Raw genomic sequence first — 13,620 nt, forward strand, 5'->3', positions numbered from 1 at the left:
CCTCTTGTCTGCCCCCCACTTGTCTGACTTTCCAAGATGCATCGCCTTACACTTATTTGTATTGGACCCTACTGCAACAACAAGTCAGTATGACTGGTCCTTGAATACATCTGCTCTCTGTGATCCAGTGACACTCTTTGAGCTGTTCTCATTCTCATCAGAAGCACACATTGGCTGTTGGGGCAGCCCTGATATGCGGACTAGATGTGAGAAGAACCCAGGGGAGTGTCTGTGATGCAGAGAGAATGTGCAAACCTCACACACGTATTGGATTCTACCAGAAAGAAATATTTATTTATTTGTAAAGTTACAGCAGGGAATGGTCCCTTCTGGCCCTTTGAGCCGCACTGCCCAGCAATTCCCTTGATTTCACCGTATACTAAACACAGGACTATTTACAATGATCCTGCCAACCGGTACGTCTTTGGACTGTTGGAGGGGGAATCATAGCATCTGGAGGAAACCCACACTGTTACAGGGAGAACGTACAGACTCCTTACCGGCAAGGGCAGGAATTGAACCCAGGACCCTGGTATTGTAAAGCATTAAGCTAAACACTACGCTACCATCGCCCCAATATCTTCTCTATAAAATTACAATATGGCAATGTTATACTTAATATGGCAATATAAAAGAGGAGGGGGCAATAACAATCCAGTTTTTGCAAATGGTGCGCAATATTTGGTGCATAACAAAGTGGGGCCTAACTCCGTTTGCATGTATGACGGCCTTTGCCCCACTGACCCCCCATTGCCTCGGGTGAATAGCCGTCGACCCCGCCAAACAGTGCAAATGCTTTGGTGCAGATAAGGTGTGAGTCGCCCAATGATCAGCCACGACACAAATAGGAAACAATATACAAAGTGCAAGTAAAGAATTATACTTTATAGGAAATTTTTGGTGATGGGTTAGTAAAAGCAACTACAAGAAAAGGCACCACATAAGCAACTTATCAGTCTTGTGCACATAATATTTTAATACGTTGGAGCTGACGCCTCCGATTCCATCTACAACGTCCTTCCGAGACTCCGGCCACCCTCCGAAACCCTGGAACTGCTGTCCATTCCTCACACGTCCGTCCTCTCTGCTTGCCTCCTGAAAAAGCCCGTGCTCCTCAACTCAGCACACATATACAAGATAACAGAACATGACTTCCATTGGCTAAGAAATGAATACAATTTCCATTATCACACTGTATAACCCAAACGTTGCAGTTACAGAGAACCCCCTGCTGAGCAGTTAACATTACAAGAAGCCATTAATATAATACATCAGAGAAGCCATTTTGGTAATAAATGATCAACAGTTAACAGTCCATCTAGTACACTGAGAGCCCTACACATGTATGCAAATAACCCTTATAAAACTGAAAGCTTTCAGTCCCAAAGTGTTCCTTTGCCACAGATCTGTTTAGAGGAAGCTAGTGAATGCATCTCCAGCAGCCTCGGTCGCGGTACTGGTCCACTCCTCTCCCTCTAGTGGGGAGGTCTCTGTGGCGTCCCGGCTGAAAGCCGCTCTTGGTGGAGGATAGATCTGTTGTAAGTAGGGCAGAACCAGGCTGTAGCGGACCAGCCTGATGTACCAGCTCCGGCGGGACAACTGCCTCAGGGGACGATAGAGTCTTTGGTGGAACCTGAGGATATAGAAGGAGAGGGCGGAGATCTCGAAGAGGACCAGGCCAAGCGACAGGCAGAGCAGGGTGAAGAGCAGCAGGCAGTTCCGTTGCAACTGCTGGAAAAACTCCAGCAGCCCTGATCTTCTTGCCCACATGGTGAAGGTGTTGTCGGGGCTGGGGTCGCTGGGTGCTGCTGGAGTGCTCACAGGTGCTGAGGTTATAGAGGTGGTGACTGCACAAATTTGGTCAATGGCAACTTGTATCAGGGGTATACCCTCTAGCTCTGGGGGGGCATTGCAGGTCACAGAAGTGCTGTCATTGACACCAGCATGGCTGTACACCTTGTCCCTGTTTACATTAATCCATTCAGCCATGTAATGGATAGAGCAATCACAGTCCCAGGGGTTGTCATAAAGGAGGACATGAAGAAGCCTCTGGTGTTCAAAAAGGCCTTGAGGGATTGTTCTCAGTACATTAGATGAGATATCTAAAGTCTCTAGAATTTCCATGCTACTCAACGCATCCTTGGGGAATTCCCTGATTTTGTTCGCAGAGAGGGTGAGATGTCGAAGGTTCTTTAGTGGGTAAAAGATGTCATCAGGAATCTCAGCAATGGCATTCCCCTTGATGCTGAGGTCTTCCAGGTTGACCAAGGGCTCAAATGCTCCCTCTGGAAGAACAGAAATCTTGTTATCATCAAGGACCAACCTCCTGAGATGTGGCAAATTGCTAAAGTTGGGAATTGTGGTTAAGGCGTTAGACGAGATGTCGAGTTTCTGGACTGAGAGAGTGTAATTACCATGCATGTTTCTAATTTGGTTGTTGGCGAGGTCAAGATCGTGGAGCTGTGAGAGATTTTTGAAGGAGCTTAAAAAGATGGACGTGATGGCATTGGAACTCAACAGAAGGACCTCAGTGTCTGTCGGGAGGGAGAGCGGGACAGAATTGAGGGATCGGTGACTGCAGTTTATTCCCATCCCTCCTGCTAAGTTGATGTACTGAGCACAGATCTTCTGGGGTGGAGAGGTTTGCAGGAAAAGAGTGTCAAATGTGGTTGGAGTTTCATCAACAGTGGTTCTCAGAGTCGTCATTTCCGTTGTCACACTGGGACAGATCTGCTCGGCAGTGAGATTAATCATTGGAGTTCCCTGCCAAGTGGTGGGAGTTTCACAAACCACCGTCTCTGAGTCAGGTTCCCCGACAACTTTGTATATGTTCCCGTCGTTTTCATCAATCCACCCCTTCAAATAACTCACTGTGCTGCATTCACAGTCCCAGGGATTGTTGTACAGGAACACATAAGGAAGATGATGGTGTTCAAAGAAGCCTTGAGGAATTGTTCTTAATACATTAGATGAGATATCTAGAGTCTCCAGATTTTCCAACCTGCCCAGTGCATCCTTGGGAAATTGCTCGATTTTGTTTGCAGAGAGGGTGAGATATCGAAGCTTCACCAGTGGGTCAAAGATGTGGTCAGAAATGGAAACGATGGCATTCTCCTTGATGCTGAGGTCTTCCAGGTTAACCAAGGGCTCAAATGCTCCCTGTGGGAGAGCTGAGATCTCGTTGACATCAAGGATCAACTTCCTGAGAAAAGGCAAATTCCTGAAGTCGGGAAGCGTGGTTAAGACATTAGACGAGATGTCCAGTTTCTGAACTGGGAGTGTGTCATCACTGTGCAAGTGTCTAATTTGGTTGTTTGAGAGGTCAAGGTCGTAGAGCTTAGTGAGGCTTCTAAAGGAGCTTAAGGAGACAGAGGTGATGGCATTGAAGTTCAACAAGAGGATCTCAGTGTCTTTTGGGAGGATGGGAGGGACAGAGTCAAGAGATCGATGGCTGCAGTTCATTCCCACCTTTCCTCCTAGGTCAATGTACTGAGCACAGATCTCCTGGTGTGGAGAGGTTTGCAGCAAAAGAGTGTCAAATGTGGTTGGAGTGTCATCAACAGTGGTTCTCAGAGTCGTCATTTCCGTTGTCACAGTGGGACAGATCTGCTCGGCAGTGAGATTAATAATCGGAGTTCCCTGCCAAGCGGTGGGAGTTGCACAAACCACCGTCTCTGAGTCAGGTTCCCCCTGAACTTTGTATATGTTCCTGTTGTTTTCATCAATCCACCCCTTCAAATAACTCACTGTGCTGCACTCACAGTCCCAGGGATTGTTGTACAGGAACGCATAAAAAAGCACATTGTTTTCAAAGAAGTCTTCAGGGATTGTTCTTAGTTTATTGTTTGAGATGTCAAAAGTCTGCAGTTCTTCCAACCTTCCCAGTGCATCCTTGGGAAATTCTTCGATTCTGTTTGCAGAGAGTGTGAGATATCGAAGCTTCACCAGTGGGTCAAAGATGTGGTCAGGAATGGAAACGATGGCATTTCCCTTGATGCTGAGGTCTTCCAGGTCGACCAAGGGCTCAAATGCTCTCTCTGGGAGAGTCGAGATCTGATTGACATCAAGGACCAACTTCCTGAGAAGAGGCAACTTCCTGAAATCGGGAAGTGTGGTTAAGACATTAGACGAGACGTCCAGTTTCTGAACTGGGAGTGTGTCATCACCGTGCAAGTGTCTAATTTGGTTGTTTGAGAGGTCAAGGTCGTAGAGCTTAGTGAGGCTTCTAAAGGAGCTAAAGGAGACAGAGGTGATGGCGTTGAAGTTCAATAAGAGGACCTCAGTGTCTGTTGGGAGGATGAGAGGGACAGAATCAAGAGATCGATGGCTGCAGTTCATTCCCACCTTTCCTGCTCGGTCGATATACTGAGCACAGATCTCCTGGTGCCAAGACGTTTGTATGAATAGTTTGTGGAATGTGGTCACTGTACCATGTACCAAGTTTGTCGGAGTCATCAGTTCCGTTGTCACACTGGGACAGATCTGCTCGGTAGTGAGATTAATAATTGGATTTCCCTGCCAAGTGGTGGGAGTTGCACAAATCACCGTCTCTGAATCAGGTTCCCCCACAACTTTGTATATGTTTCCGTCATTTTCATCAATCCACCCCTTCAAATAACTCACCATGCTGCACTCACAGTCCCAGGGATTGTTGTACAGGAACGCATAAAAAAGCACATTGTTTTCAAAGAAGTCTTCAGGGATTGTTCTTAGTTTATTGTTTGAGATGTCAAAAGTCTGCAGTTCTTCCAACCTGCCCAGTGCATCCTTGGGGAATTCCTCGATTCTGTTTGCAGAGAGTGTGAGATATCGAAGCTTCACCAGTGGGTCAAAGATGTGGTCAGGAATGGAAACGATGGCATTTCCCTTGATGCTGAGGTCTTCCAGGTCGACCAAGGGCTCAAATGCTCTCTCTGGGAGAGTCGAGATCTGATTGACATCAAGGACCAACTTCCTGAGAAGAGGCAACTTCCTGAAATCGGGAAGTGTGGTTAAGACATTAGACGAGACGTCCAGTTTCTGAACTGGGAGTGTGTCATCACCTTGCAAGTGTCTAATTTGGTTGTTTGAGAGGTCAAGGTCGTAGAGCTTAGTGAGGCTTCTAAAGGAGCTTAAGGAGACAGAGGTGATGGCGTTGAAGTTCAATAAGAGGACCTCAGTGTCTGTTGGGAGGATGAGAGGGACAGAATCAAGAGATCGATGGCTGCAGTTCATTCCCACCTTTCCTGCTCGGTCGATGTACTGAGCACAGATCTCCTGGTGCTGAGACGTTTGCAGGAATAGTTTGTGGAATGTGGTCACAGTACCATGTACCAAGTTTGTCGGAGTCATCACTTCCGTTGTCACACTGGGACAGATCTGCTCAGTAGTGAGATTAATAATTGGATTTCCCTGCCAAGCAGTGGGAGTTACACAAACCACCGTCTCTGAATCAGGTTCCCCCACAACTTTGTATATGTTCCCGTCGTTTTCATCAATCCACCCCTTCAGATAACTCACTGTGCTGCACTCACAGTCCCAGGGATTGTTGTACAGGAACGCATAAAAAAGCACATTGTTTTCAAAGAAGTCTTCAGGGATTGTTCTTAGTTTATTGTTTGAGATGTCAAAAGTCTGCAGTTCTTCCAACCTGCCCAGTGCATCCTTGGGAAATTCTTCGATTCTGTTTGCAGAGAGTGTGAGATATCGAAGCTTCACCAGTGGGTCAAAGATGTGGTCAGGAATGGAAACGATGGCATTTCCCTTGATGCTGAGGTCTTCCAGGTCGACCAAGGGCTCAAATGCTCTCTCTGGGAGAGTCGAGATCTGATTGACATCAAGGACCAACTTCCTGAGAAGAGGCAACTTCCTGAAATCGGGAAGTGTGGTTAAGACATTAGACGAGACATCCAGTTTCTGAACTGGGAGTGTGTCATCACCGTGCAAGTGTCTAATTTGGTTGTTTGAGAGGTCAAGGTCGTAGAGCTTAGTGAGGCTTCTAAAGGAGCTTAAGGAGACAGAGGTGATGGCGTTGAAGTTCAATAAGAGGACCTCAGTGTCTGTTGGGAGGATGAGAGGGACAGAATCAAGAGATCGATGGCTGCAGTTCATTCCCACCTTTCCTGCTCGGTCGATGTACTGAGCACAGATCTCCTGGTGCTGAGACGTTTGCAGGAATAGTTTGTGGAATGTGGTCACAGTACCATGTACCAAGTTTGTCGGAGTCATCACTTCCGTTGTCACACTGGGACAGATCTGCTCAGTAGTGAGATTAATAATTGGAGTTCCCTGCCAAGCAGTGGGAGTTACACAAATCACCGTCTCTGAATCAGGTTCCCCCACAACTTTGTATATGTTCCCGTCGTTTTCATCAATCCACCCCTTCAAATAACTCACTGTGCTGCACTCACAGTCCCAGGGATTGTTGTACAGGAACGCATAAAAAAGCACATTGTTTTCAAAGAAGTCTTCAGGGATTGTTCTTAGTTTATTGTTTGAGATGTCAAAAGTCTGCAGTTCTTCCAACCTGCCCAGTGCATCCTTGGGGAATTCTTCGATTCTGTTTGCAGAGAGTGTGAGATATCGAAGCTTCACCAGTGGGTCAAAGATGTGGTCAGGAATGGAAACGATGGCATTTCCCTTGATGCTGAGGTCTTCCAGGTCGACCAAGGGCTCAAATGCTCTCTCTGGGAGAGTCGAGATCTGATTGACATCAAGGACCAACTTCCTGAGAAGAGGCAACTTCCTGAAATCGGGAAGTGTGGTTAAGACATTAGACGAGACGTCCAGTTTCTGAACTGGGAGTGTGTCATCACTGTGCAAGTGTCTAATTTGGTTGTTTGAGAGGTCAAGGTCGTAGAGCTTAGTGAGGCTTCTAAAGGAGCTTAAGGAGACAGAGGTGATGGCGTTGAAGTTCAATAAGAGGACCTCAGTGTCTGTTGGGAGGATGAGAGGGACAGAATCAAGAGATCGATGGCTGCAGTTCATTCCCACCTTTCCTGCTCGGTCGATGTACTGAGCACAGATCTCCTGGTGCTGAGATGTTTGCAGGAATAGTTTGTGGAATGTGGTCACAGTACCATGTACCAAGTTTGTCGGAGTCATCACTTCCGTTGTCACACTGGGACAGATCTGCTCAGTAGTGAGTTTAATAATTGGAGTTCCCTGCCAAGCAGTGGGAGTTACACAAATCACCGTCTCTGAATCAGGTTCCCCCACAACTTTGTATATGTTTCCGTCATTTTCATCAATCCACCCCTTCAAATAACTCACCGTGCTGCACTCACAGTCCCAGGGATTGTTGTACAGGAACGCATAAAAAAGCACATTGTTTTCAAAGAAGTCTTCAGGGATTGTTCTTAGTTTATTGTTTGAGATGTCAAAAGTCTGCAGTTCTTCCAACCTGCCCAGTGCATCCTTGGGGAATTCTTCGATTCTGTTTGCAGAGAGTGTGAGATATCGGAGCTTCACAAGTGGGTCAAAGATGTGGTCAGGAATGGAAACGATGGCATTTCCCTTGATGCTGAGGTCTTCCAGGTCGACCAAGGGCTCAAATGCTCTCTCTGGGAGAGTCGAGATCTGATTGACATCAAGGACCAGCTTCTTGAGGTTTGGCAACTTCCTTAAGTCAGGAATTGTGGTTAAGGCGTTAGACGAGAGATCCAATTTCTGAACTGAGAGGGTGTCATCACTGTTGAAGTGTCTAATTTGGTTGTTAGAGAGGTCAAGGTCGTGGAGCTTATTGAGGTTTCCAAAGGAGCTTAAGGAGACAGATGTGATGTTGTTGAAACTCAACAGGAGGATCTCGGTGTCTGACAGGAGGGAGGCAGGGACAGAGTCAAGATATTGGTTGCTGCAGTTCATTCCCACCCTTCCTGCTAAGTCAATGTATTGAGAACATGGAGCTGATATCAGGCAAGTCACCATTGTGTAGAGACAGTAGAAAGTCAACAGGGACTGTATCCTTGAGTGCCACATGTCTAAAAGAAAAGAAAAATATTATTACTGTTGGCCATCAAATATGTGTTACCCTATCAATTACCTTAAATTAAAGTCAAATCCTGGGTGTTTCATGTCTTAGGGTAGAGCGAGTCCTGTGACTAAAGGCGAGGAGCCATCAAATGCTCCTCATACTTTCACCCTGTCATTCTCGCAGATGTCCTTGGAATATTTTCCAATGCCAGGAGATGTCATGAACCCTTTGGATTAGCGGTCGGCCCTCAAGGGCCCGAGAACTCAATGCCCAACTTCACTTGAATTTTGGTAGTTTACCTAATTGTGGTTTGTTTTGCCTGTTAATTGCTCCCTGAAGTTTTTATTTCGTGCGGATTATCGGCAACTGCAGATTTCTCATGTGGCCTTGTACTATTTAAGTTACACACACTGAGTACTCGAGGCTCAATCTCAAACTATTGTTTCCACAGTGAGGTTCCGAGTGACCGGATGTACCTTCATTGATCCTTCTGTGAATAAACTTCTGTTGGTGCTTTCAACTCGAGTTTGCAGTTACTCCACACCTGGCTTGAGTTCATCTTTAGAGCAAGTCTCAGCCTTCATGGACCCAGCGTGGTTTGATCACGACATTGACCTTCCAAGGAGAGTCAGATGGACAGCATGAACATTTACTCCAGCAGATTCTAGCATCATTGGATCAATTACGTACGGCGTTGGCCTGTCAGGGAGAAGCTGTTGGGAGGCCTGAGTGCAGGCTCTAGGAGATACTAACCTCGCCGCAGAAGTTCTCGAGTCTGTCGGGCAAGATTTACGCCCTTTGGAGGTTAGTTCTAGTTCTGAGCACTCACCTTTGTGCCCTGCCCTGGATTCCCTTAACTCCAGTGAAGGATAGTTAAACCTACCTGCCCCTGGTGGCAACTCTAAGTCTTCCTGGGGCCTTCAGATCGAAGTAAGTTGGGGTACATCATCTCACTTCTTTAGAAGAGAAGGACTTGCCCACCTGCTTCAAGTAGACCCACCGGTGGTCAGCAGGCAGTCAACAGGCTCCTCCATCAGTGTCAGGGCATGCAGGCTGTGCTGGACTAACCTACAGAAGTCTACACTTTGGTTGCAGACAGCGCTTGGAAGATGGAGATACTTAGAACAGAGAAGGTGCAGCTACCATGGCGCTAGAAAGCAGCTTTTTCGAGCTCATCTGCCGATACAACTTAATTTCTAACGTTAATGTCTCGTTTTTTTTTTCCCTTTTCAAGGTGGATGGGGTTCTGTCAGTGCCCTTGACCTGCAGCTGCACTCAAACTGCGGTTCTTTACAGTGATGATACCCACTTCTGGGTCTCACTGAACAGCCGGTTTTCGGTATCCCAAGGGCGAGCGTGCCTTCGGGGTTCCGAGGCTTTGCGGCTCTGCGGCCGAGCCGGTTCCAAGCCGGTGTCACCAACTGAAGCATTTCTGGAGAAAATGGAACATCGGGAACAGTGAATCAGTTGTCGAAGACCTCTGTACTCGGTGAATTGTGCATTCTCACTCTCTTTCTCCTGCTGGTGGGGGAGAGTTTGCTGCCGATTCTTGAGTCAGACTTTAACATCACAATCAGCGAGTTTTTTATTGTTTTGTTTGTCTCCCCCTTTATCAAGGAGGGAGAGAGGGGGGGAGAGAGAGACTGTGAGAGCCTAATTCTGCTTCTATATTTCATGTTAAGTCCCGAATTGCCTTGTGACTCCTCAGAACGGGACTGTAAGTCAACCCAATTGTCTAAATTGCCTCCAGAATATTCGGACTTGCTGAAGGTACTTAGCAAAAGAGAGTCACAGCACTTCGTCGCGTCCCAATATTAATGATGGACGAACAGTTTGCACAGTTCGCGACATGTTGGACTCCCGCTTGGTTTCTGTCAACATACAATATTTGGTGTACGGGGAAGGACATGGTACGGAGGCAAGGTGCTAGGTTCCTTCTCGGGCCATTTTGGACCCTGAATTGATAACGGATTTTCACAACTGCCATTCTGATTGCCCCGGCCACGAGTGGGGATGGGGGGGGGGGGGGTCCTATTATGAACCCTTTAGATCAGTGAGAGGCCTCCGAGCGCTCCAGACCTCAGTGCTCTACTTCATCGCAATATAATTGCGGCTTGTTCCTTCATCGTTTCGTGCTGTTTATTGGTAACTGCAGGTTTCTCATAAGACCTTGTGCTGTTTAAGTTACGCGCGCCGCGTTTAACTGCGTGAGTTACAGGAGAGGGTCTGGGAGGATCCATTGACTCCTCGGTTAGTGGTAAGGGTCCATGGCATACGAAAAGGGTTGAGAACCCCTGCCACATGCACTAAATGCTGGAAGAACTCAGCAGGCCAGGACACATCTATGGAAAAGAGTAAACAGTCTACGTTTGGGGCCGAGACCCTTCAACAAGACTGGAAAAGCGTTTTCATCGGGACTGGGAGTCTCGTCTTTGAGAATCCCTGGTTTAGAGTCACCCAGACATCCTCTTGTTTGCAATTCGCTCCACTCTGCCGACCTTCTCTCCCATGTTCACTTACACTCGCCATCGTTCTCTCCCATAAGATTCCACCTGCTGCAGCTCTTTGCTGCTCCACTACCACCTTCCTGCTTTTGGCGCGATCTCCCTATCCCACCTGGATCCAACTGCCCATGACCCCTTCCTTGCCTGGATCCACCTATCATCTGACAGCTCCTGCTCAACCCACCTCCTTCTTGCCTAGATTCACCTATCAGCTGCCAGTTCCTATCTCAACCCTCCACCCCCACCTCTTGTTACCCGCTCTCTCTCTTCGAAACTCTCTGTCCCGAAGTGGACACAAAATATTCACTGTCATTTCCCTCCACAGATGCTGCCTGACCCGCTGAGTTCCTGCAGCAGATTGTCTTTCTGCTCCAGTTCCCAGCATCTCATTTCGATGGGACTGTTTGCAAGCTCGATAAGGAGCCAGTGGTGTTTGGACTTGCTCTTGTTTGTGGAACGTTCTCCCTGTCGCAGTAGTGACAGGCACTATCTCCTCTCGGCAGACAGAAGATCAGGATGTTCTATTTCATTGCTGTCAGAGACAGGAAAAGTAGCCAGTCTTTTTGAGAGTTCTGCTTAACGCTGATGGTGTAGTGGGTGGAGCCGCTGCCTCACAGCTACAGAGACACCGGTTTGATCCCAACCTCCGGCGTCTCTGTAGTTTTGTAGTTTGTCTGTGGAATAAGCACGGTCTCCCTGTGGCCACAGAGGTTTCCCCCGGCAGCTCCAGTTCTCCTCCTGGTTAATGTGGGTTAATTGTTCGCTGGTGTGAGAGTGAGTGGTAAAATTTGGGGGTGGGTTGGGAGGTACTGATGGGAATGTCGGGGGAATAAACTGGGATTGAGGGTCAGCACAGACTCGATGGGCCAAAGGGGCTGTTTCCTTGCTGTGTTGTCCCTGACTGATGGGGAAAAGCTGTTGTCCAGCTCCTTATTAAGATTGCAGCCAGCCCTGATGTGTCAGTCACCAACAATCCCTCAGCAAACAGACGACCACGCTAAGAAAGACACGCGAAACCACTGTCGTTGGACTCTGGAGCAACAGAGGAAGAAGTGGAGGAACTCAGCAGTGCATGCAGCATCAGTGGAAGGGAATGGAAAGAAGACATCACTCATAATATTAATAAAAGTGATTGTCCATCTCTGAGCACAGCACCATTGGAAACAATGTTCATCTGAGCCCCACATCTGCTCTCTCAGCTGAGAGGAACACGGACAGTGGTGTTAAAACTAAACACCTAGTCAGTGCCTGCACCTCTAAAAAGGGTGATCTGGTCAAATTAACGTTGCTATTTTGTGGGAATATGCTGTGTACAGAAAGGTGCTGTGTGTCCTTTATAACACTTGGCTGCAAATTGTTTCAGGTCAGCCACAGGTGTGATAGGTACAGGAAAACTCCCAATAGCAGAGGTCCCAGTGCTGTTCCCCAAAGAACACTATCAATTACAGGCCTCCAGCTAGAATAATCCCTTCGACCACTACTGTCTGTCTTCTATGGACAAGCCATTTCTGAATTCAAACAGCAAATTCACCATAGATTCCTATGCATCTTAATCTACTGGATGAGTCTCCCATGAGCGACCTTGTCACTGGGCACCACAGCAGTGCTACGTACGCAGGGCCCTTAGTGTTATTCAGGATCCCACCCATCCATCCAGCACCCTCTTTGACTTTCTACCATCAGGCAGGAGACTCCGATGCATAAAATCAAGAACGATTAGGATGGGAAACAGATTTCACCCCCCCCCCCAAGCCTGTTAGACTTCTGAACACCCTGCCGAATCACATTTAAAGTGTCACCATTTAATCTGTTCTGTACCTTACACTACTTAATTTATGCACTTCTGTTTGTTACTTATGAATTTGTTATTTATGTGTGATTCATCTGTAGATTTTATCCTTACATACATAAGTTAGTGTGTGTTATGTGTATTACACTGCTTTTTGACTGTATACTGTACATGCATATACTTAAATGACAATAAACTTGACTTGAATGGAATATTGAAAGGCCTTGATAGAGTGAATGTGGAGAGGATGTTTCTTATGCTGGGGAAGTCTAAAACCAGAGGACACAGCCTCAGAATTGAGGGGCATCTTTTTAGAACGGATATGAGGAGGAATTTCTTGAGCCAAGGAGTGATGAATCTGTGGGATTTGTTGCCACAGTGGGTGTGGAGGCCAAGTCATTGGGTATATTTAAAGTGGAAGTTGATAGATTCTTGATTAGTCAGGACATGAAGGGATACAGGGAGAAGGCAGGAGATTGGGGCAGAAATGAAATGCTGGAGCAGACTCAATGGGCCAAATGGCCTAATTCTGCTCCTATATCTTATGGTTTATTGTAGCGTAGCAGTTACTGCAACACTATAACAACTAGGGGTATCAGAGTTCATTTCAGACATCCTCCTCGTGGAATGCATGGGTTTTCTCCGGGTGCTCCAGTTTCCTCCCACAGTCCAAAGACGTACTGGTTAGTAGGTTAATTGGTCATTGTAATTTGTCCTAAGGTTAAGTTGGGGGTTACTGGGCAGCATGGATTGAAGGGCTGGAAGGGCCTAATCCACACTGTATCTCAATAAATAAATAAACATCAAATAAACCAACATCCTTAGGACCTTTGACGCTGATCTTCCAGATTATTAGATTTTTTTTTGTGTGCCATACTCTGTCAGAGCCTCAGTGACCACTTTTTCAAGTGGTTGTCTTGGAGGAAAGATTCTGTGAGTGGTCCCCCACGTTCTTCCCACAGCACAGATATGTTTTTACGAGGCTGAGTTGCGATGCCCTTCCTAATCGAGAACCCATCAACCTTTGCTTTAAATATACCAAATAACTTGGCCTGCATATTTGTCTGTGGTAATGAATTCCATTGTCTGTGTGCCTGCATTGAATTAATCATGGAGTTATACCGCTCAGAAACAGCCCTTCAGTCCAACTCACCCATGCTGAGCAAAATGCCTATTTAAGCTAATCTTATTACCCTCTAAACCTTTCCTATCCACATACTCATTGAAATGTATTTTAAATGTTGTTCATGTTACTTTCTTTGGTAGCCTGTTCCATATCTGCACCATCCTCTGTGTAAAGAAGTTGCCCCTCAGGTCCTTTTAAATCATTCCCCTCTAATCTTAAATCTATGCCCTCTAGTTTTGGACTAATAGGC

At 46.8% G+C, this 13,620-nt stretch overlaps 2 protein-coding genes across 2 annotated transcripts in view; both read right to left on the minus strand.

The window, feature by feature from the left end:
- Nucleotides 1–13,620, minus strand: part of LOC140197839 (ephrin type-B receptor 3-like) — a 55,099-nt gene that overhangs the window by 36,855 nt on the left and 4,624 nt on the right. The gene's annotated exons all lie outside the window — the stretch shown is intronic.
- LOC140197838 (uncharacterized) lies at nucleotides 365–8,869 on the minus strand. The gene is made up of 2 exons (XM_072258327.1): nucleotides 8,835–8,869; nucleotides 365–7,958 (listed from the first exon to the last, which is right to left on the minus strand). Exon 2 carries the CDS (start codon nucleotides 7,954–7,956, stop codon nucleotides 1,411–1,413), a length of 6,546 nt encoding a protein of 2,181 aa, XP_072114428.1. The 5' UTR covers nucleotides 7,957–7,958; nucleotides 8,835–8,869; the 3' UTR covers nucleotides 365–1,410.

This window comes from Mobula birostris, chromosome 5, assembly GCF_030028105.1.
Source record: "Mobula birostris isolate sMobBir1 chromosome 5, sMobBir1.hap1, whole genome shotgun sequence".
In the NCBI taxonomy this organism is placed as follows: Eukaryota; Metazoa; Chordata; class Chondrichthyes; order Myliobatiformes; family Myliobatidae; genus Mobula; species Mobula birostris.